This window comes from Bos indicus, chromosome 28 (genome assembly GCF_029378745.1).
Source record: "Bos indicus isolate NIAB-ARS_2022 breed Sahiwal x Tharparkar chromosome 28, NIAB-ARS_B.indTharparkar_mat_pri_1.0, whole genome shotgun sequence".
NCBI classification, from domain to species: domain Eukaryota; kingdom Metazoa; phylum Chordata; class Mammalia; order Artiodactyla; family Bovidae; genus Bos; species Bos indicus.
In genome coordinates, this window is record NC_091787.1 from 10481213 (window position 1) to 10506999 (window position 25787).

A 25787-nucleotide genomic window follows, 5' to 3' on the forward strand; every position below is an offset into this window, starting at 1 on the left:
AAGTATTCTTTAGATTTGTGATTCTGCTGGCAATTTCAAGTCTGAGTCCTAAAAATTCTGCCAGAAGTTAGGATGCATGAGAATCAATTCCTGAGAAAGTCTGCTTCTGTATTACACTGCTCAGGAGTCTATACCAAGCTTATAGATTGTATTGAAAAAAAATTTCTGTGAAAATGAGTCCCCTGTATAAAGCAGAATATAGGATTTCCTTGGACTTCACTTTCTTTTTATCTATCTATTGCTGTTTAGCAAAATTATCACAGGTTTAATGTTTTAAAAGAATATGCATTTATTATCTCACAGTGTCTATGTATCTGTCAACAGTACCTTGCTTGGAAAACAAGCCTCTTTTTTTTTTTTTAAGACATTTTAGAGCAGTTTTAGAGTCATAGCATGGACTTGACTTTAATAATATGCTGGATGGCAGTGCAATATCAGCCTATTGAACAGAATGAGATGAGATTGAATATAGCCTGCCACCAGAGGGTGAAGAATAAATAAGATTCCTTTGTTACATAACACTGGGGGTGGGATTTTAAGCTCATCTCTTGAGTTTGTTTATTGCCTGTTTTACCAACCAATAAGTAGCCAGTTATGTGATGTAGGATTGCAACAGCATTAAAAAAGTTTCCAAACTTCTTCAAATAATAAGGTTCTTGTGAAGCTGATAAAGATAACAGAGAATCCATCCCAGTGGCTTACTTTGTTTACACCAACTGTGTTACCGGAAGAAAAGAGAAGGAAGAACTATTTTCCAAGATACAAATTTCATCCCTTGCCCACTTGGGCCTGGCCTTCTTTCCGTCTTCTCTGGGAGAGAGGGGGACCCTTCCCGCCTCGGTTCATACATGCACTCATCCACATCGCTGGCCCCGTGTCCCCCTGTGGGCAGTTGCGTGCACACCGTAGGTGGAAGAACACCAGTGCACTGTTACCTTAAGCACCAAAACCAAGGCAGCTGCACAGCACCCGGTGGTCTCTGGCCAGTTAGCCTTTTGTAACAGAAACTTTGTTCTTACAGGTGGTGTTAATTTAATGGCATTCAGTTACATAAGTGAACACAATATAATTAGAGAATATAGGGGGGAAATTTAAACAAATGTGTGAATTCTGCTCTTTCCCCTCCCCTTTTGGGTTTTGTTATCGTCATTTCAGTTTTAGTCTTACTCTGAGAATAATTCACTAGTTATAGAAGTAACTAATTTTCCTTTACCAAATATATCCCTCATATAATAAATCAGAAGAACAGCATGAGTCTGTGCTAGCCTCCATTAATGTAGTTTGGGGCCCTTATAGTAATACTTCCCCAGTTTTTAATGATTTCATCTTCAAATTTTTCTTCACCTCTTGGAAAGAGGGTTGATAAGTTTTACTTCTCCAATGAGCACTTCCAAAAGAAATATATGCCATTAAAATTCCAACACACAGAAATAAGAGATATAATAGGAAAAGTAACTGATTTCTTTACAGTACTTTTGTGCCAAACATAGGTTGAACTTAAGCTCAGAGAGAAAAAAAACTCAGAGTGGAAAAATGAATAAGGTGATGATAAGCAAATTATGGTACATGTTGTCCAGTCATTAAAATGATGATGGATATAAATATGTGACAACTTAGGGAAATTATTTAAAAAATAAAATACATGTTCAAATAGTATTGATCTGGATTTGTTTTTAAACTAAATTTTTAGGTATAGAAAAGTAGTGGTAAGGGATAAATTTATTGTTAATGGTAGTTTTCTTTATGTAGTACATGTAGATTTTGTATTACTATTTTTATGTGTTTTCTAAGTTTTTAAAATGAAAAAAATCTTACCTTAATAATCATAAAACTATGTTTTAAAATAACCAACATCACTGCCACATTAATGAAAACAAACAATTTCTTTGGCATGTTGAAGTGGAATCACTGAAATTTATAAATCTGATTTTGTACCACTTCAGCTAAGTATTACTTTAGTGACTAAAATAAGTAAAAAAAAAAAAAAAAAAAAGAATGAAATAGATTAAAAAAAACTGACCCTGCTACTGTGAACATACAAGCATAGCTTCATACACATAATAAGCATTGCCATGATTTAATAGCTGTGTGTAGCTATAGTTGAGTGGGTCTAAGTTAACTTTTCCACAGTTAAAACCAAGTTGTTCCCATTAGTTGTTTGAATACCTTCTGGCACTAGAAATTATATATCAAGCATTTATTGCTCTGCTGTACTCCAGGAGTGTTCATGGCAGTGGCTAAGTGTATGGGAATACATATAGTTCCAGTAGCAGAAAGCCAAGCAGTGCTATGGGATTCCAAATAAAGTAAGACTGCTTTGGATGGGTATGGATGGGCTAAGATGTATGGAAGTCATGACAGTCAAAGATGATCTTAGAAACATGCAGATCAGAGATTAAGAAAGGGGGATATTTTCTAGAAAACAACATAAAGAGAGAAGCTGGGTCATTTAGGGGAAATGTAGGTTATATAGATTCCTTATGGAACACTGTAATTGATAGTAACTGCCAGAATAAAATGTCATTTTTCTTTTTTAAAAAAAAACATTTTAAAAATAATTCATGAGCACTAAGAAGACATTAATGCTTTTTAAATAGAAGACTTGAGAACAGCCTGGCAGCAAAAGTGGGATTGATAAGAGTAGCATGGCTAGGCGGAGAAGGCGATGGCACCCCACTCCAGTCCTCTTGCCTGGAAAATCCCATGGACGGAGGAGCCTGGTGGGCTGCAGTCCATGGGGTCGCTAAGAGTCGGGCACGACTGAGCGACTTCACTTTGACTTTTCACTTTCATGCATTGGAGAAGGAAATGGCAACCCACTCCAGTGTTCTTGCCTAGAGAATCCCAGGGACAGGGCAGCCTGGTGGGCTGCCGTCTATGGGGTCGCACAGAGTCGGACACGACCGAAGCAACTTAGCAGCAGCAGCAGCAGCATGGCTAGGAGACCACAGCAGCCGTTCAGAGCTATGACAGGGATGCAGGCTGTTGTAACAGAAGAGATGCCTCCAGTAGGTGGTGCCACCCTTGGGTTTGTTCAGCAAGTGTTCTGAATGCCCGCTGGGTACAAGATGCTATCCTAGGTCTGAGGATAAACACACAGGTACGAGGGCACAGTTCCTAGCTTTAATGGACTTAGAAGTACAGCTGAGTAGACACATGCATTTAGAGCTAGGCCATATACTACATTGTGATGAGTGACGTTGGAGCCATATATAAAGTGCTGGGAATGCAGAGGAGACATTAACACAGAAAGAGGCTGGGTGTGAGAAACACAGAAGGAGGAAACCAGCGTGCCTCAGTAATGAGTCTTGTGGCAGGGAAACAAGAGAAGGCCGACGTGGGGCTGAAGTTTCTGTACTGAGTGGTTAGAACAATGCTGGTGTGACTAATGAAAGCAAGATACTTCAGAAGAAGTAGTTTTGAGGAAACAATGGAAACAGTGACAGATTTTATTTTTGGGGGCTCCAAACTCGCTGCAGATGGCGACTGCAGCCATGAAATTCAAAGATACTTGTCACTTGGAAGAAAAGCTATGACCAACCTAGACAGCATATTAAAAAGCAGAGACATTACTTTGCCAACAAAGGTCCATCTAGTCAAGGCTATGGTTTGTCCAGTGGTCATGTATGGATGTGAGAGTTGGACTATAAAGAAAGCTGAGTGTTGAAGAATTGATGCTTTTGAACTGTGGTGTTAGAGAAGACTCTTGAGAGTCTCTTGGATTGCAGGGAGATCTAGCCAGTCCATCTTAAAGGAAATCAGTCCTGAATGTTCATTGGAAGGACTGATGCTTAAACTGAAACTCCAATACTTTGACCACCTGATGCAAAAAGCTGACTCATTTGAAAAGACCCTGTTGCTGGGAAAGATTGAAGACAGGAGGAGAAGGGGATGATAGAGGATGAGATGGTTGGATGGCACCGACTCAATGGACATGAGTTTGGGTAAGCTCCAGGAGTTGGTGATGGACAGGGAGACCTGGAATGCAGCAGTCCATGGGGTCGCACAGAGTCGGACATGACTGAGTGACTGAACTGAGGTGGCGCTAGTGGTAAGGAACCCGCCTGCCAAAGAAGGAGACGTAAGAGGGATGGCTTCAATCCCTGGGTGGGGAAGATCCCCTGGAGGAGGAAATGGCAACCCACTCCAGTATTCTTGCCTGGAGAATCTCATGGACTGAGGAGCCTGGTGGGCTTCAGTCGATGGGGTTGCAGAGTTGGACATGAATGAAGCAACTGAGCACAGCACAACACAGTTTTGAGAAGAGGTTGAGTTTGTTTAAACTGGTGCTTCTGGAAAAAGAAGTAAGTGCTAACAGGTCATTTTAGCTGGAAGTGTACAGCAGGAAGTGAGAAGCAGGTGTTTGGTATTGGAGAGATCAGGGCAAGAAATGACGTATTTGGGGACAATCTATACCCATCTAATGCTTGAAGCTTGGAAAGCAAGAGGAAACCAAGAGAAAAGCGGGGAGAAGCTGAAAGGGCTGAACACAAAAACTTGGAAAATTGTTACACTTGGAGGGTTTTCAGAAGTGGATATTTGAAGAACAGAGAGAACAACTCATTAGCAAAGAAGTGGGAAATAATACTGTAAAACAGAGACCAGGGTTTCACAGAGGTGAGTAGTTAATGATGCTGAGACTGTGGAGAGCCCTGCAGGATGGAGGCTGAAAAAGAGGTTATTAGATGAACTATTTGGAGGGTATTGAGAACTTCAAGGAGAAGCCACGAGGGGTGGAAAGGACACTCACAAGGCAGAGAGTCAGGGAGGAAGCTGCAGATGCATTTTGAATTCTTAAGTATGTTAGTAGTGAAGGGTACAGGGAAAGGGAGTAACAAGATTATGGAAAGTGCTTTAAAGAAACTATAGGTTAGCACTGATAATAGTCAGACCTAGAGTTTGCACGGGAACTACACCCTGAAAGGGGATAGCACAGGAGGGGAGAGATATGATTTGTCTTTTTTGAGGACCTAAGAGTCGGACACGACTGAGCGACTTCCCTTTCACTTTTCACTTTCATGCATTGGAGAAGGAAATGGCAACCCACTCCAGTGTTCTTGCTTGGAGAATCCCGGGGACGGGGGAGCCTGGTGGGCTGCCGTCTATGGGGTCACACAGAGTTAGATACGACTGAAGCGACTTAGCAGCAGCTTTCCATTGGGTTTACCAAAGAGTTCATTCAGGTTTTCCCATCTATATGATATGTCTTGAAAAACTGGAATGAACTTTTTGGCCAACCCAACATGTATCTGTATGTCTCTCTGGTGACACATCTGTTACTAATTAGGAATAACTAGGGTTAGGAATCGGAGAAAGCAATGCAACCCACTCCAGTGTTCTTGCTTGGAGAATCCCCATGGACAGAGGAGCCTGGCAGACTTCAGTCCACAGGGTCGCAAAGAGTTGGACATGACTGAGCGACTAACAGGATTAGGAAACAGCTGATATCATAAGAAGTCATTTTTCTGTGACAGATTCTCAGACGTAAATGTGATCTGATGGGATGGGATACAGAGCAACTCTGTTTCCCATCATCACAAAACATCCCAGGTTTAGATTAATCAGGTTACAACATGATCTGCGTATTACAAATTCAACATCATCTCAGAATGTTTCACCCTAATACTAGAGAGGGTGAGTAACAGGTAAAAGATACCCCTTAAAATAGTTTCCAATAATCCAAAATGTATGCAGTTCTAAGATATAAACACTCTCTTCAGATGGAGACATATCCTTGTAGGGTTTTTTTTGGCTGTGTGACTTGGCATATGGGGCCTTAGTTCCCCAACTAGGGATCAGACCCATGGCTCCTACAGTGGAAGCTTGGAGTCTTAACCACTGGACCACAAGGGAAGTCCCAGAGACAGACCCTTATTGACTTAACACAGAGAAAGCTCAGTGAATGAGGATACCTGGAGAAAGGTGCTTTTGTTTTATTGTCTTTGTTCGTTTCAGTTAGAGCCTAAAGATAGATAATGCAGCTCAGTGGACTAAGGTTGAATCTTGTGTCTAATGTCTACTTGACAAGATCATTGAAAAAAAAAAAAGAGCACTGGTAAGAGATTTCTTAAGACTTCAGTCATTTAAGCACTTGCGGATGAATATTTTCTTGGAAAAGCCACCCTATGCCCTATATAATTACTTTTCACCAATAAATTATATCACATTGTTACTAAAGTGAGAAATAATGGGCAAAACGTACTGTGAAAGTGGTCAACATGAAAAAGGTGATTCTGTCTCCTTTTTCCCATTCTGCCATGAGCAGTTGCCAGCACTGTATTCCATGGCATAGTCTATATCCCCAGGACTGAGCATGTATATCTGTATCCTGGTAGTGATGGCAAAGATGGCAAGAGAGGACAGGGTTGTCAGGACATAGCTGCTACCATGACTGGAAAAATCAGGCTCATGTAGGTGGTGCTATACAAGTGGATTTTCAAAATTAGAGCTTTGGCAAGTTCTAGCTGTGGAACACCTGTGTGTCTGAGAGTTCAGAAGAGTGTGGATAGATGTGAAAATAATGTCAGGTGTATAAATATGGAGGTTAAGTGTCATGATAGATATTTGCAAATGGCCCCTGGCTGGGAGGGGACTTCTGTGAGCCTGGGTTGGGAGTGCTAAAGGAGCACTCCCAGGTGTTAGAAAAGGCTTCTTGGAGTAAACATGTCCTGAGCTGAATCCTGAGGGATATTTAGAAGGGGCTGTAATGTGGAAGTGAGATGTTCTTAAAAATAGGACCCAACAAGAAAGTCACCAGGCTGCCTGGTGACAGACAAGACAGGACAAGACCAGGTACTGCTCAGATTCTGGGTTCTGATGTGAGCATTGGTGCACAGCAATGCCGTCATGCTGAGTGCTGGGCACCCTTATTTGGAGTCTTCTGTTGGTGAGCACCAGGAAGGGCACAGAGACCTGGGAACTCACTCTAGAGGAGATATATTTTTGACTCATGTATTAGCATTCAAAATCCTTTAAGTGATAACAGCTGTAATGTTTTTCTTTGAGTGATTATAAATGGTTTAAATTCTCTTTCTAGTTCATTGTGTGAAATTCACTGGATGCTTTGGTATATGTCTATGGGATAATGGTCAAGGTCTAGAAGAAGGAAAGTTCAAATGGGAAGACATACTAAAAGTAGCATTTTGTGCACAAAGCACCATACTTCCATTGTTAAATAATGCCCATAACAACCACAAAAAATTCTAGAATTTCAGTAGTACTTTGGTACAGATAAAATTAATTTTTTTTCCTTATGGTTTTCTGTAGTTATACTTTTGTGGGGTTTGTATAGATTGCTTTTATATTAATTAGCTTTGCTTTCGATTTTTTTTGGTTCCTTTACTTATAATATGTGCTTTTTTAACCGTGTTTGTTAAAGATATGCACTCAAAGACTCTTTATTTAATACCTTTACTCCACATTCTGCTCAGAGAATTGATTCTTTCTGCGTGACATCATGTTGCTTTTTTCCGGCTCATATATCAGCTGTTTATTTTTCTTTTTTTCTTCTTCTTTTTTTTTTTTTGTTTTATTTCATTTGAATTTAATTTCTCCCTGTTTTTTCTACCTTCCCTTCCCCCTTTCCCTTTTCTCTTTTGTTTTTCTTTTGTCTTCAGCCTATTCTGCAAACTTGGAGTTCTTGTCAGGCATAGGATTTCACTATTTGGTAAGGAGACCCTTAAACAAATACTAGCATGGCCATCACTTGGTTTTCTTTGCCATTTTTGCACTGTGTTGTGTGCTGCTATGTTGCATGAATGCATGTTTGCATGGCTGCATGCATGGTCGTCATAGGCCAAGGTAAGGTCCTCAAGGTTGTTTATGAGTAGCATTACCTATAGTAAAATTGAAGACCGTAAGTTTGTATACCAGTCCAAAGCACACTTGAAAATCACAAACTTATATTATTAAAGATCAAATGAATGAAAACGGCAGTTTCTACCTTATTTTATTTCAGAGGGGTGAAGCAAAACTGGGCCTCTGAATTTGTGTTTGCTTATCTCTGATAGATTAAATACCCATCCACAGTTTTTAATTGTACTTACTTTTTCAATGCTCTTGACTACAAATTTGCATGTTGACTGTATTCCAGACATTGGAACTTCATAATAGAGACAGGCCTGGGTTTGCCAAAAGCAAGTTCTCTGGTACCTCCAAACCCCACAGTAGTCAGTTTTTGTTCATTTCTGAGAATTCATGTAGCTGAAGTTCATGTTCCCAAACCCTGCTTTCCAGTAGCCATGCAGGGCAGTCACTCACTTTTCACAGACTCTCCTTGCAGTGGGGCTTTAAGACTCTATAGCAGTTGGCAGTTTATTTTTTACACTTTCCTGCATCTGCATTCATAAACTGCCAAGGCAAATTTTAGCCCAAAGCTCTCTAGATTTTGAGACAGTGTTGTGGTGACTTCAGTAAGAAAACATTGAGTGTGTTTAGAGATTTATAAGTCCTAGTCCATTCACCAAAAACCCTAAGGATTATGTTATTTCTATAAAAGCCACAAAGGATAAACTGAGAAATAGGTACATGTATATCTGTGTGTGTGTGTGTATATATATGCAAATAATTTTTACATTCTTTACATTTGTTTGAGAAATGATAGCTTCTAGATATGACTACTTAATGCTGCATTTGGTTTCTAATATTATTATATCCAACGTTTGGGTACTCTTAAGATATGATTCCCATAAATTGCTGAGGTTTTTGCATTAATGTTTCAGTTATCCAAAATTCATGGGGAAATTGCCTTCCGAATGATCTCCAGTTGGCAGCCTTTTGTTTTGACTTCTCTTCAACTTAGAAAAACTTCTATGTAAATTATTCAGACAGAACTTTCATGTACTCTTTAACCTTTTCATAATAATTATGTATTCAAAAATTCTCCATCTGTCTTCAGAGAATACTGTCTAATTATATCTACCTCTGGTGGGGACCCCATAATACTTTCTGTTGTTTATCTCTAGCATCTTACATATTTTAACCTCTTGGTTTCCAATGTTACATTTTGCTATAACTTCACATTTTAAATTTTTTGAGGTATTCCATATATACAGTGAAGTACACAAATCTTAAGAGCAGCATGATGACATAGCTTGATGGAATTTTACATGTATTTGCCCATTTTTCTCAGTTCAAGGCATAGAACATTTTCAGCATCCCAGAAGCCTACCTCGTGCCATTTTGCAATTTATAGCCCTCTGCAAAGGAACTATATTTAAACTAATCTAGTGGTCTACTAATGTAGACTTTCATTACCATGTATTAATTTTGCCTGTTGTTTAATCTCCTTTATTCCCTTTGAATATATTAAGGGCTCAGTAATGGAAGATAAATACATACTGTAACTTGTTGTAATAATCAGAGGAGAAGAACTGGATTTTGACCTTCATTTCATCTGTGATTCTAATATTTCATCTAGGCGTTGTATATTATATCCTTTTGCCTTTAAATATAACTATTTTTTATTTTTAACAGGAATTTATTGGAGAACTACTGTGTGTCTTTATCTGGAAAGCATACTTTAATGTGCATTTTATTAATGTCACATTATTTTTTCAAATTCGCTTTGGCATTTGCTTATAAAACAATACAAAGGTCAAGAAGTCTTTATTATTCAACAATACTCTAATATAGCTTTGTCAACATTTTAGCATTTAGGTCTTAGACTTGTAAACTTTACATATTATAGCTATAGCTTGGTTTCAGACATTAACATGATGTCCTGAAGAAAATAATGGACTTTGATCAGAAAACCTGTATGTAAGTCCCCTCTTTGTAACTGAACCAGTTGAATGATCTGGACAAGGGACTTGACTTCTCTTGATAATTATTTATTTTTTTCATTTTGAAACTAGATTAAAATAACTACTAACTTTAGAGATCTATTGTATATATAAAATCTCATATGAGACGATGAATGTTAAAGTGCTTTGTAAACTGTAATCATACCACTTTCAAGTCTAAGATATTCTTAGCCTTATTTGTACAGCTTATATTTAGATGACTCAAGTTACATACAGGCTAAACTAGGGCAGTTAGCTATTTAAAGTGCATGCACCATGAAATCTTTAAAATCTAGGCATTTTCACATCAAAGCAGAAGTGGTATAATTCAAGTATTTACTTTAAAAAAATTAACTTTTATTATCTTTTGGCCATATCATGGGGCATGCGGGATCTTTGTTACCCAACCAGGGATCAACCTGTGCCCCACCACAGTGATAGCATGGAGTCTTAACCACTGAACTGTCTGGGAAGTCCCAAGTATTGACCATTTGATGTATCAATTTTACCATTGTGGATTTTCCTAAAGAAAAAGAGATCTAACAGCATATATACAGTGGTCTTTTGTATATGGACATATTAATCTCTTACTTTTTTCTTTCACCCTATCTTTACATTATTTTTTTCTGTGTTCTGGGAGACACCAACTGATGATCAAAATGTTTTTCCTGTACTTAGTTCAAAAAATTGTTCACGGCCTAACTTAAGAATAAAGTGAGACAGAAGTGAAAGTTGAATTTAACAAAGAAATACTTGGGGTTGTGTCAAGTAGCAAAACATATAGAAAGAAATACATTAACCTGAAACATGTCAGGAAGGTGCGGTTAGTGATAAGAAGGAAGCATTAAAAAACACCAGGAGGCAAAACTCTTGTCATGATGGTGGTAATTGTGGGGAGCTGAGTTTGATCAGCAATGGAATATTTATTCTAAGGTGGCTGCCAGATTATATCTCTAAAACTTCATCTCTAGTTCAGAAAATTTTCTGATATATAAAATGAGGATTCCCCAAATTTAAACTTCTATATTTGCTTTATCTTTTACCTACTTTAAAATATTTTCTATACATTGAAGCACACTAAGAATTAAAGAGATGAGTCATGTTTTTATGCCTCATATATGCTTTTGAAGGTGTTTAAACCACTTCATTTTATCTTAGAAAAAGGTAGAATTTTTAAAAAGGGGAACAAGCCATATTCCCAGCATAACAGTAGTTCTGGTATACCTGTAAAATACTTTATGGAAAAAATAGTAAGTAAAATAGCATCTGTTTTATATATAGGGCTTCCCTGGTGGCTCAGTGGTAAAGAATCCACCTGCCAATGCAGGAGATGTGGTTTCAATCCATGGGTAGGGAAGATCCCCTGGAGAAGAGAATGGCAATCCACTCCTGTATTCTTTTCTGGGAAATCCCATGGACAGAGGAGCCTGGCGGGCTGCAGTCCATAGGATCGCAAAGAGTTGGACACAATTTAGCGACTAAATAGCAACTGTTTTATATGTAGTCTTCCCTTTTGACTTCTGAAATGCTTGCTAGTAATTATAAGTTGGTGTATTTTGGAACAAATAAGTTCTTGTACTTTGGAAAATCAGTTAGAACTGGCTAAGACCCAGGCAGGTTGACAAGGTATAAGGACCCCATGTGCCATATTCAGGGACACATTGTTGACTAATGAAATACTGCTTTTAATGCCTCCATTTTCCCTCATTTATGCTAAGTCCCTCACTTTGGACTTCCCCGGTGGCTCAGATGGTAAAGCGTCTGCCTACAACGCAGGAGACCTGGGTTTGATCCCTGGGTTGGGAAGATCTCCTGGAGAAGGAAATGGCAACCCACTCCAGTATTCTTGCCTGGAAAATCCCATGGACGGAGGAACCTGGTAGGCTACAGTCCATAGGGTAGCAAAGAGTCAGACACGACTGAGCAACATTTGGTATTTGGTATGCTAAGTGGAAATTCTGAATGTCTAACTGCCTAATTTTAAGGCAATTAGAGAATCCTCAACTTCTGCTATTATAGCCTATTTAAGGCTCTCAGTTATTTTTAGAGGAAGTGGAATCTGGCAACCATAACTCCAACAGGAATAGCATGGTGACACAGGACTTCTTCACGGCTTTCTTTTTCCATGTGGAAGTAAATCAAATGCCTTAATGACATTCATTTTATGCATTCATTCAGTAAATATTTTCTGTGTGTGAGGCATTCTCTTAGGCTCTGAGGATAGAAAAATGAAGATTTCTTTACCTTTTTACTACTCCCAACCTAAGCCAATATACAGGTGGCTTTCACCTGCATGCCTCTAAGAACATACTAACCCTGCTCTCAGAACTCCCTCTTGCCTTTCTAAACTGTGTTCCAAAACCATCATATCTCTCGCCTCCCCTCCAAAAAACAAGACAAAGCAAAAAATGATCTCAAAACTGAATATACTCTTGTGTAGCCAGTGGCTTCCCATTTCTCTAGAATTAAGATCAGAATTCTTAATCTGGCCATTTAATCTGGTTAGTGTTTCATAGTCTGCCCTCCGTGTACCCCTCCACCCCTGTTTCCCAGAGAATTCTTGCTTCCTCACGATGCCTCAGCTTAAGTGGTCTTCCTTCTGCTTCTTGAAAGTGTCATTTTCATAGCTGCTCAGGCCATTTGCACCATCCATGATTACTGACTGTAATGGGATCCTGTATATGCCCCTCTCATGGGATGAACTATCCACCGTTCAGATTTCAACCTAAGTAGTATTCTCTCTGGAAGATCATAGCTGACCTCTCTGATTATACTCGCTCTACTATTATAACATTCTCTTAGCTCTATGTACTTTTCCTTCATCTCAGTGATGAGTTACTAGATTAACTTCTCTCTTTGGTGCAAAACTCAGCTCTTTGAAGGCTTATTTTTGTATCCTCAGAGCCCAGGAGGAAGTCTGGCACATAGTGGCTGTTTTATAAATATCTTATGATGGAATGAATCAACCAACCAGGTCTTACCTTTAAGAAAACTACAGTCTAAAGAGTAGATAAGTAAGTAGATGCTTTTAGCAATGAGATAAGTGCTATCAGTTTGGAATTTTCTTACCTTCACAAAAAGCCCAAACTTTACATTTTTTTCTCCTTGAGAATAAGAAAAATATAGTATCCACTTATCTCACAATTGGTGAGAATCACATTTTTAAAAAATTCTTAAAGCCTTCCACTTAGAGCACTTACATTGAAAAGGAAGTAACACTGTAACTAATGACTCTTAAAACAAGATCATTAAAGTCTACTAACAATGATCTATTCAGTTCAAGTAACTATTCGAGAAAGCTGGCACAAAATAGTTATCATTTAGAGGCTTTGTCTACTTTCCTGTTTTCTGCTGAGTTTTTAACACATTAGCAAGACAGTTAATTAGCAAGACAGTTAGTCCAGAGTCCTAGGATTTACTGGAGAATTTCCAGCTTTGATGACAAATAGGTTTCTAGGAATGCCTGGAGTAGAGCAAGCATTTTGCAGCATGATCAACATATTTCTTATCAGCAATATTTCTTCTGGTTGACCTCAATAACCCTAGAACTCAACATTTTCACATCATTAATACAGCTCCAATATTAGCTTCATGAATATTGGACAAGTATTATCACATGTTTAAATGAAGCAACAGGTTTTGTTAAAATACTTGTTTTCTCCCTCTAGGGTGAGTATGACTGATTTAAACTGGTGCCAAAATCTTAATATTGTTTTTCAAAGAGTTTTAATAGTAAATAGAGTAATATTATGAATTCTATCCATTGATATCTCTCTCTGATTAAAAAATTAGTGGATTGAGTTTATGTTGATTCCCCTTGACCTGCCCCCCCCCCAAACTCTGTATTTAAATGAAGAGTTTTCTTGTATCAGGAGATATTAGAAAATATTACAGTCATCTTTCCATATCTGCAGGCTCTGCATCTATGAATTCAACCAATCAGGGATCAAAAATACTCAAAAAAAATAATTCCAGAAGGTTCCAAAAAGTAGTGCTTGAATTCACCATACCTCAACAAATTTGTACATAACTTTTACATTGTATTCTTTATTATTAGTAATCTAGAGATGATTTAATGTATAAAGGAGGATGCATGTAGGTTAAATGTAAATACTATGCTATTTTATACAAGGGACTCAAGCATCCTTGGATTTTGGTGTTGGGGGAGGGTCTTGGGACCAGTCCCCTGTGGATACTGAGGAACGACTGTTAATGTTTGTATTGTCCCTAAAAAGGTTCAGATTGTGTATATGTTTGTTTAATAGGATACATATAATGAAATGAAAGTCATTTGAAGCACTAAGAATCCCTGAGGATAGTGCTCTGGGAGAACTGAGTATGTCATTATGCTAAGAATTTAATGGTTTAAATTAAATTTTAAAAATAGCACAATCTGCTACTTTTCTTTTTCTTTTTTTTAATTTTATTTTTAAACTTTACATAATTGTATTAGTTTTGCCAAGTATCCAAATGAATCCGCCACAGGTATACATGTAAAGTTCTATTTTCTATTGGAGTATAATTGGTTAACAATGTTGTGTTAGTTTCATGTCTACAGCAAAGTGATTCCGTCATACATATGCATCTATTCTTTTTAAAATTATTTTCTCATTTAGGTTGTTAGAGAATATTAAGCAGAGTTCCCTGTGCTATACAGTAGGTCCTTGTTGATGATCTATTTTGCATATATAGCAAGTTTCCTTTATACATTAGGAAACTCTTGCTTTTCTCATACATACTGTCCTAAAACTACAGAATCTTTCAGTCACATTAAGACCTTAAGGATCCTCTTAATGATGAATGGTGGTTTAGTCACTAAGTCATGTCTAACTCCTGTGACTGAAAGATTCTGTAGCTTTAGGACAGTATGTATGAGAAAAGCAAGAGTTTCAATGTATAAAGGAAACTTGCTATATTAAAAATAGCCTAATTCTTATAGAGGGTAAATATCAGACTCAGACATTTCAATGAACATAATATCAGAAGATAGATACTTCTTTCATTTCAATATGCCACTCTGAGAGGATTTCCTGACTTTGAGCAAAAGAATAGCATGTGCAATATATGTTCTAGTTGAACTGAAACTTTTCACCAAGTTAGGGACTCAGTAATTTTAATCTTTTCAATATCACAGACTTTGGAAGTAATGAAATCTTCAGCATGCTTCAGTTTCTACCTACTCATAATTTGGAGAGAAATTTTTACCTTTTAGCATAATTTTATTTCATCTTCTTAATAAAGATTTTTCTAAGGTTAATCATCTCTTCAGAGAAGATAGTATAATGAGATATTGTATCAGGAGCCATGTTAGGAAAGTAAAGAAGAATAAAAATTAGAATAACTGTTGACTGTTTTCCTAGGAGAAAGTCAACATTCTGCGAATTCTCAGTATATTAGTTTATAAAACAGCAGCAGTTACATGTATCAAATTTTGGATACCATTGAAAACTCCTGAACTGTAGAAACCTTATATTTAAAACCACAAAACAGTTTGAGATTAAAATGCAAAAAGGATATTTTGACTCTAACAGCTTTAGCTTTGTTATTATTTAGGGGGTTGTTTTATTTTATGAGTTGCTAACAATGTTTTTAAAAACCCTATGCTTGCTGTATGTTGTCATTAGATTCTATGAGCTGTAATTTTAATTTTGTACCTTTGTATCTTTGCTGTTACACACACACACAAACAAACACATAATCTTAAAGATATTAGGTAATCCGTAAGTATTGTTTAGAAGTACGAGAGTTATGTTTGAAGACAGAGGAAGTAGCTTGAACTTGGAAAAAACACCAGTTGAAAGTATCAAACTTTTGGTTTTTATACTACTTAGAGCAGTTAAGAAATTGCATACAGTTAAGTATGTGAAAATACAGTCATCACCTTAAAGTTTTAACATCTTACTATGCTCTGAACTAGCCCCTCTGCTTCTTACTAATAGTGTGATTGACATTCCTGATGATGGTGATCTATATCTCCTTCAGAAGGACAATATCCAGGTTGCTATTTTATTTAAAAGTCTTACTGCATACTTTATCTCTTCATGATTAACCATTAGTTTAGGCATCTATACATGCCAATGAAATTGATTCTTTTGCTTGGTCCATACATTATAACACTAAAGTTCAGTTAATACTTTCTTTCATTCCTTAGGGTCTTTTCCCCACCATTTTTTATGGAGGGCTGTTTCCATTTAAAGTTGTACTCTCTGATCTGGAGTGTCCGAAAATGTATATCTGCCTGAGCTTATAGTTTTGTGACTTTGATAATCACAGAAATCTCATATTTACCATACAGATGTTCACTGGACCCACAGAACTTGTCTAGCCACTGGTGCCCTTTCTTCCTCTTCATACTTACATCCATTGTCATCCCACAGATACTAATTGAGCTCCTGCTATGTGTCAGGCACTAGTCTAGGTGCTGGGCTACATCAGGGCACAAAGCAAACAAAAATCACACCTCACGAGCTTATACAAATAGAAGTTTAAAATGCCCTGAGCCTCCTTTTGGAAAAAGGCATTGCCAGGCTCAGTATGAAGTACAGATACTGATCATCTGTATAAAGGGACAGTATAACTGTGAGTTTTAGGAAAAGAGTTAGAGGCCAGCCTCTCTGAATTGGTGCTGACTTTGGTTGCATTATTAGATTCATAGGCATCGCTTTGTATCCCCTCTCCCTCCCAGGCCTTCGCTCTGTCATTTTCTGTGCTGCGTCCTCCTTATGATTTTTACCTCCAAACATTAGAGGTTATTGGACCTTTCTGCCTCTATATTTATGTTCATGCTAACATTTCATTCAGCCCCATGATTCAAAGAAATGTCCATATGCTTAGGAGACCCAGATTTACAGCTGCAACTTAGATCTCATCTCTGCACTCCGGATTTTTGTATCAGTTGCCTATTCCATATCTCAAGCTGAGATGAATAGGTCCATTGCACTTCACCTGTTGAAAGCAGAATACCCAACTCCCACCCCTCCCATCCCCTTGCATTCTCTGACGTCCACCTTGTACTCTCTACACATCACTGAATCCTACCACCATTCACCCAACTGCTCAGACACTTGCTCACCCAAACAGTTGCGGAGTTATCCTTGTCTCCTTTCCCTCTCACCAACTTGCAACACATAAGCAAAAACTGAACATACGTTCTTAATTGCTTCACCAATAATATCCCAGGCCAAATTTGCCATCTTCAATCTACTGGTTCTAGACTACTGCAAGGGCTTCCTAACTCACTTTTACTCTTGCCCTCCCAGAATTTGGCACGCTGGAATTAATCCTCTTAACGTATAAATTGGCTCACATTCTGTTCAAAATGTCTTCCTATTGCACTTAAAAAAAAAAAGTCCAAAGTGCTTGCTCTGGTTGTGATACTCTAGAACTTGGTTCCCTTGTCTCCACCATATATTCTCCTTCTTTTTCCTGAATTTGTCCACAGCATCCATCTTGACTTCCTTGCCAGGATCAGTAGGTTCATTTTCTGCCCCAGAGCCTTTGCACATCTGTTTGTACCACCTGGGCTCTTCTCCCATATATATACATGGTTTGTCCTTTCACTTCATTTAAATCTCTGCTCAAATGCCATCTCCTTGGGGAGGACCCAGTGACCACTCCCCCTGTTACTCTATCCAGTTGCTCTCATCCCCATTCCCTGCTATATATACTTTTACCTTGGCTATATATTATGTAACATTGATTTTTTTTTTTTGGCTTAATAGTTCATTATGTGTCCCCCATTAAAATGCAAGTACCATAACTCTAGCTTATTACTGGAAGTTTAAGAGTACCTGGTATTTATCGTGTATTTATTGAGTGAATGAATAACTAAATGAAAAATACTTCTAAGGACTATAGTAGAAGCCCTAGCACTGCCACCAGTTAATAGACAGGGGCATGACAAATTCTGCCCTTCTACGGATTTTGTCATCATTATTATTGGAAGTTCTGAGATTCAAAGCATGAGATTAATGGAACATTTACTGAAAGAACTCAAGAGTCTCAGCAATGAATACCTAATTTATTTTTTCGTATTTGTGTTATACCACTAAACTGGAATGCCCACACACTAAGGAAATTATTAATTTCCATGTATGTTTAATTCATTCATTTTAGGGTACTTTTGTGTATAAAGAGTATAGTATACTCAAATGTTTTAAAAACTCACATTCAAATAAGAGTTGTCAACCTAAGGACCAGGAAATTATTGTGTATATTACATGTAGGAAAGCATGAAATGAAGAAGTGATCAGTGTCAGACTATATTGTGTGTGGTCACTTTGTTACTTTGGATTCATATTTTCTTTATTGTATCCTTATCATAAAGTAAAATATATGTATTATATGATTCATATTTCTGTACTTAGTGATGAAATATTCCTATAAAATAAGTTTCATCTTATTTTTCAAGGGGAGTTGCCCCATTTTAGATATCTCATAAGTAATGTCTAACTTCTTCAGCCTCTGATACTTTCTTACATGATGGTTTGGTACTTCTTTTTCACCAAAGACCAACAACATTCAGGCATGTTAGTTCATGTGAATGCAGTTAAATTCAGGCAAAATAATTCATCTTAATGCTGTTGAATGCAATAAGAAAGCAGACATACTTGGGGTAATTAAAAGGGAATTAAATTTTATTAGACTTTACTCACCTCATTTCACAGAGGATATCGGCTGACTTAAAAAGTTGACATACAATATGATTTAAAAATAATGTGAACTGGTATTGGGAGGGGGATATGTTTGAAGACTCCAGTTAAAATTCTTTGGATAGTGCAGTGCTTCGAATGCTTCTTGAGTATGTCAGCTATTTGATGAAACATGCTTTATTGCTTTTCTACTTACATTTGCATAACCACTTTTAAGCAGAAAAACTGCATGATTTTAAACTTGATTATCAAAAAGTCCCTTGAATTGAGTTATCCTTATTGAGTTGTGCCTTGACTAATTTTTTGGAACACAAGCGTTAATAGAAAGAGGAACATTGAGAATTTCTCAGAGCAGTTTATACAGCTATTTGTTTCCTCTTTAGGGAACGATGCAACATCAATTGTCAACTGTCTTCATATTTTGGGTCAGACTTTGGATGCAAGGTAAATGGATATGTTTTTATCTCAGTCAATGAGTGTAAAAATGATATATACGAATCTGAAGAAAAAGCTAGTGTCTTCGTTGGAATTGTAATGAAGACTTCAGATGAAAAAGAAAATATTTTATAAATTAATAATACAAGTAAGTAAGTGTTAGTCGCTCAGTCGTGCCCAGCGCTTTGTGACCCCGTGGACTGCAGCCCACCAGGCTCCTCTGTCCATGAGATTTTCCAGGCAACGATACTGGAGTGGGTCACCATTTTCTTCTCCAGAGGATCTTCCCAAACCAGGGATCGAACCCAGGTCTCCTGCACTGCAGGCACATTCTTTACTAACTGAGCTACAAGGGAAGCCCAGTAATACAAGAGCATTATATTATTTTTATATATAATCAGATACAGATTGTTATTTAAATTTCAAGTAATTTCTGTAGTGGCTAGGTATATAATTGAGAGTTGCATTGGGACTATATCATGTGAGGTAAAAATAATGAGCTACAACTCTAGACAGCTTATTAACTTCAAAGCATGGTAGTTGTACTCCATTTTGTTATAATGTTTAGTTTTATAGGAAACATGAGGGTTTTATTCTTATTTTACAGTTGAGTAAAGTGAAGCTCAAGATTCCATAATAAGTGTGGAAGTAGGCCAATTTCCAAGTCCGTGCACTTTCTACCCTGCCCTAATATCACCATGACCAGAAATCCAAATACAAAACCAATTTGGTTAGCTTGATTCAGCCATTAAACCATTCATTTAATTCATTAATTATCCAGGATATATCTAAATAAAAGTTCCTAAAAGTCTTCCACAGAGAATATTCAGTGATACCTTGAATTATTCATTTTAATGTTTAAGATTTTATTTGAGATGTTTTATATAATAAAGAAAGAAGATACAATTATACACCTTGATTTTCTACGTGAAATAGTGGCTTTTAGCATGTCACTTTCATACAGAGTTCAGTCTTCAGAGACGTATTTAGAAAAAACGGATTTTCTACCGTTAAAAGTAAAAAAAAAAAAGTCTATCAGTTGGTAACTTGGTTTAACCGCCATTAAATGTTTCTTTCACACCCATTGTCTCACAAAACAGTCTAGTTTTGTTGGATCTGAGGTGAACTAAACTTGCTCAGGACCTAAGTTTTGTTAGTCATGAAATAAGTATTCTCAAAATTTGAGACCACAGTTGAAAAGCATACATCATTATAACTTTGGGAGCCATTTGGGATTTCCCTAACAGTCCAGTGGTTGATTCAGGGCTCCCAACATAGAGGGCAGGTTTGGGGTTTGATCCGTGGTTGGGGGATTAAGGTTCCTCATTTGTGCGGCCACAGGGAGGGTCGGGAGAGTAGGGATGATGTTTAGAAAAAAAAAAAAGAAGAACTACATTTTGCTTCAAGATCCTAATTAAGTTGACTCTAAAGGCATTTAGGAAAGATTATGCATGTATGGAGTGATACTACTATAACTTCAAGTATATAAGAAAAATAATGTTATTTGAAAGTGGATTAAAAAAATTAAGTTGACTATCGTCATGAACAAATAAACATGAGTTAAAAGCATGTTTTATTTGTATTTTCTGTGCTCCTACCACAAGGTATAAGTTGTCCCTTCTTTGCTCCCTAGGACTGTGATGAAGACTGGCCTGGAGAGTGTTAAAAGTGCACTCAGAGCCTTCCTGGACAATGCCGCAGAGGATCTGGAGAAGACGATGGAGAATCTTAAGCAGGGCCAGTTCACCCACACCCGAAACCAACCCAAAGGTGTTACTCAGATTATCAATTATACCACGGTGGCACTGTTACCAATGCTGTCATCATTATTTGAGCATATTGGCCAGCATCAGTTCGGAGAAGATCTCATATGTATGTAAATCTATTAGAGTTTCATTATCTAAATGGTACAATCGGAAATTGTAACAGCCACATCATAGAGATTACTCAAACACTGCTTTAAATTTTTTTTTTTTTTTTGGAAGAACACTTGAAGTTGACATTTGAGTTACAAAACCATTATTATAGAGGTAGATCATGAATTCACAGGAGGGACCAGTAAGGTAGTGGATATAGATAGTCTACATTGTTGACATACAAGTTCCAAATTTTACTCTTTTTATGATGTCTTTTTCCCTGGAAATTTTCTAATGCAGTTTCACCATAGGACATGCAGCATTAAGTGTTTTCAAATTATTTCTGAGTTGATGCAAATTGTTTGTGCAAGCTCTCCTACCAATATGTGAAGACTGCTGAGACAAAGTCTGTATCTAAATAATTGATCTACCAGGGTGGCTCAAATGTCCTTGGTTTATAGATTTCAGTCTGTTTTCATAGGGGATTTCATCTGCTGTTTTTGTCTGGAATTCTGTAGTTATTAAAAATAGCCACAGAATGCCGAAGCTTGAGTGGAAAGAGAACACATGACCTAAGTTCCTTCCCTTCTGCCTGTATGAACATGAAGGAAGAGAAAAGCCAATATCTAGCAGTCAAGTGGGTCTTGCCCACAGACCCACGCACTCAGACTCTCAAATGGTGTAGGTCTCCCAGGTAAAGTTCTGTAAAAACCATTGTGGTAATCAGAGAATGGCACCAAGACTAGTTTCGAAATATTGATACTACTTGAACCAGTGGGAACATTACTTCCCATCCCATATTGACATAGAAACAAGTATGGGAGAGGAGAATGATATGGTGTGTCCTTCAGAAAGTGGTAACAGAGTTGGCATTAGAAATCCAAGGTTCTTATATTTCTTTGCCTGTTGAACATGTTTATTAAATCAGAGATCATCTTAGAAGTTTTATTTTCTAGCTTTAGAAACTACAAGAGTAACTTTCTTATGCTTTGAATTCTAAGTTGTTTCAGAAATAAATCATACACCCCATTCTCCAGCATTCTCATTCTTGTTCATTTGAGAGTTAAAATAAAAGATACTGTCTTTATGTACCTTTGAAACAGGAGTCAAAATGGACCTGTCCTCCCAGATATTCTTGTGCTTAGTTTTATTCTTGAAGAGATCCTTGTTCTTATGCCTAAAGAAAAATGATAAATTGTTCCTGATAATATTCTGTCTGTATAATCAGAGCATGAGTCTTTAGAATGCTTTTAGCTCCTTCAAGAAAAGACTTTTATTTGAGAAAAAAGTTTTAAATGTAATTTAAATATAATTTTTAAATTTTGTATTTTAAAATATAATCATGAATTTAAATATAATTTTATATGTTCTTATATTTTGTCAAATATTAAAATATTAGTATGTCTTTGATATAGAATTTTGTTTTTAGCCTAAACTTTCTCAGGACAGTGTATTGATAACAAGTGTTTTGAATGAAATTCTCTTTTTCCTTAGTGGAAGATGTACAGGTGTCATGTTATAGAATTCTGACTAGCTTGTATGCTTTGGGAACCAGCAAGAGTATTTATGTGGAAAGGTAAGATTTTAAGAGTTTAACTTCTTACTAATAGTTTTTTTAGATGTTATAATTATTCATTTCCAGGGTTTCATTTTGTAACTTTTTCCTTAGTTATAAACTAAACAACCAGATTGATGTGTTGAATTCCTTGGGAGGAATTAGGCAATCTTTAAGCTAAATGCTAAATTTGATTGATATGTTTATTAATATAATAAATGCCAATTTATGAATGAAAAATGTAAAGCAATAATGGTAAAGACCATATTTAATATAAAGTTTAAACTTTAAAACATTAATGAATCTTATAAAAGACTGAATATGGGTAGTTATTAAACCAGTTTAATTTTTTCTTAAGTTCAAGAGGGGAAGATTTGCAATGTCAGAGGATGTGGACAGATCAAGTAAGATAAGGTGTCCCCACTGAACTGAAGCAAAGAGATCACTGGTAACTTTAGTAAAAAATTTCTATGGAAGAGAGAAGAAAAAGAAGACTTTTTTTTACCAGTTAAAATAAAAAGATATGCTAATAAAAGACCAATAAATGAAGTAAATAAATCAAAGGTATTCTGAGAGAGGAATATTGAGTAGATGTAAATTCTCTTCAAATTAATCTTAATTATAATACAATTTCAAGTAGATATTTGCTTTTTTACTGAACTTGAAAAAATAATTCAGAAGTTCATTAGGAAGAATAAATGCATGAGACTAGCATATACAATTTTGAGAGAGAAAAATAAAATAATAAATGGGTATGCATGTGGCCTACCAAATATTAAAACTTTTTTAAAATGGTAAAGTTGCAATTACCAGTATATAGGAAAGTAGATCAATGGAAAAAAATAATTGCTTTTTGTCTAAATATTTTTGAAGTTTTATCTGCATTTTAAGTTAATCTTTTTTTAAATAATTTTTTGTGGCTATAAAATATATTTTATCCTAAGGAAGTATCATAATATATTGAAATGTTCCTTCATTTTTGACATATAGCTTCTTTTCTCTTTTCATTATCATAAATAATGCTAAATCTATGTTCATAATTTTCTGTGTGTATTTATTTTCTTTCCTTTATCAGAATTTGGAGATCTGGGTTAAAAAGTATGTACATATTAAAGGTTTATGATACACATTTTACTATCTTTTAAAAAACTGATTCATTTTATACTATAAAGTTTGCAAGAGGATTCTTACTTCCTCACATGTTTCTCATTTCTGATTATTCTTTTTTACTATTTATAAATTTAATAGTTAAAATGGGATATCATTTTTATTTTCAGGTGCATTTCTCTGATTACTCGATATGGGCTACTTTGTTATGTTTACTTTGCCATTTTTATTTGTTTGATAAATTACCTTTTCTAATTTTTGTCCATTTTTCTATTAGTTTATTGTCTTACTCATCAGTAATAACCTTTCTATTTATTAATTATTAACCTCTTGTCTGTCATTTCTCCTGTTTTTATGATTTTTCACATTTTTATCCATTTATAGTGCTTATATATAAGACATAATGTACAGATAGTTTTTATGCCATGAAAGTTTTGAACTTTTATATAATCAAATCTACCAGTTACGTCATATGTGTCTTCCTCTTATTTTCATGATTTTAAAAAGTTTATACTGTACCTTAACAACTAGAAATTGAAATATTTGTTCTCCTAGGTTTTTCATGTTTTCATTTGTCTAGATTTACTTTTTAATTCTTTTGTTCATTCAGTAAATATTTATTAAATGTCAGATTCTGGGATATAACAGTAAACAGATAGATCCCTGCTCTCAAAGAGCTTATGTCAAGTGGAAGAAACATAACAAATAAACTGATAAATGTTATAGTGGCAAGTTATTGTGTGTGAGGAGCACACAATTCAGAGAATAACATGGGGTCGTCAGGAATGTATTTTTTAAAACATGGTTCTTTGGACTCAAAACTTTACTCAATAGGAAACAGGTGTGTGTCTAATAACTTTTGTTGTCTCATTGAAATATGACTGGAGTCTTTAGCCAAATCATGGTTGAAAAAACAAGCGTGAGAAGCTTGAGGAAGGCAGAGAATATCCGAAATTGTTTGTTGTTCTTTGGTTGCTAAGTTGTGTCTCTTTGCGACCCCACGGACTGCAGCCCAGGGTTTCTCTGTCCTTCTCTACCTCCCGGAGTTTGCTCAAGTTCATGTCCATTGAGTTGGTGATGGTGTCTAACCATCTAATCCTCTGTTGCCCTCTTCTGAAATGATTATCTCAGGGCTAAGAAGAGAATTTACTAGAAATGCATCTGAATTTCATGTTTCTGTTTGGCGTTTGTTATGTAGAATTTAAATTCAATTTTTAAATCATCCATCATGTCTAACATAATGATTTATTAAATGTTCCTTTTATTCAATGATTTAAAATAAACTCAATCATACACTAAATATGATAGGTTATATTTATAGAATGTGTTCTAGAATATACATTTCTAGAATTCTGTTCTATTATTTGATTTTTTGAATGATAAGAGCAGTACTGTTTAGCCTAAATTATTAGTATTTTGTAATTTATTTTAATACCTGGTAGTCAAAATTCTCTTATGCCTCAGCAGTTATTCTCTTATACCTCAGCACTTACCGTTATTGTTTTTTGCTGTTCTTGCCTGGATATTTTTCTTGATAAAATTTGGACCATTCTCTTAGAGTCTAAAAAAAAGGTATATGTGCATTTTATTCAGTTAACTTCACAATTGTAGAGTGATTCTGGGCGAATATAAAAATAAAAATTTGAAGGTGAATAAAAGGTATTTTGAAAAAATGATGGTATACTAAAAAATGTAATGTTATAAAAATGTTATTTTTATACAAATCATTTAAAAGAAATGTTGCTATTTCCAGAAAACAACACAAATGATCAAATTAATCTGAGAATTACTATTTGAATTGGTATTTTAAAGTGAATCATTAAGTAATTCAGAAGAATTATTAATGAAATAAAAGGACTAGCTCAATATCCTGGTGGCTCAGATGGTAAAAAGTCTGCCTGCAGTGCGGAAGACCAGTCTTCAATCCCTGGGTTGGGAAGATCCCTGGAGAAGGGAATGGCCACCCACTCCTTTATTCTTGCCTGGAGAATCCCATGGACAGAGGAGCCTGGTGGGCTACAGTCCATGGATGGGATCGCAAAGAGTCAGACACAGCTGAACAACTACTGCTTTCACGCTTTGAATCAGATGTCAGGAAATTGGTTACCTACCTTGGGGTCATACATGAAACATTTTAGGCTATTAACTTCTTAAAGTATGTCTCATTATTTTAAAACATTTATTGAACCCATATTGTGTACTAGATATTTTGCAATTCTGTCCTCATTTTTAGGTAAGGAAAGAAAAACTTGAAAAGTGTAAGTAATTTTCCTACAATGAGTGACGCAGCATTAGGAGTAAGATCAGGTCTTGGATCTGTATGAATAAAAGCCTGTGCTCTTTGTAATTGCTTGATGTCTTATTTTTAGTAATGCAATGTTATTCAATGTGTAAACTGAAG

The 25787-nt window shown here is 36.2% G+C and overlaps 1 protein-coding gene across 3 annotated transcripts in view; it reads left to right on the plus strand.

Moving 5' to 3' along the window:
• The window catches only part of RYR2 (ryanodine receptor 2), an 832848-nt gene that overhangs the window by 653969 nt on the left and 153092 nt on the right, over positions 1-25787 (plus strand). For 2 of the 3 annotated variants that reach the window (XM_070781954.1, XM_070781952.1), the window contains 4 exons: positions 7617-7666; positions 18817-18877; positions 20502-20740; positions 22219-22300. In XM_070781954.1, coding sequence (XP_070638055.1) covers positions 7617-7666; positions 18817-18877; positions 20502-20740; positions 22219-22300 — 432 coding nt within the window. The remainder of the gene's footprint in view (positions 1-7616; positions 7667-18816; positions 18878-20501; positions 20741-22218; positions 22301-25787) is intronic. The other variant, XM_070781953.1, reaches the window with a different exon arrangement.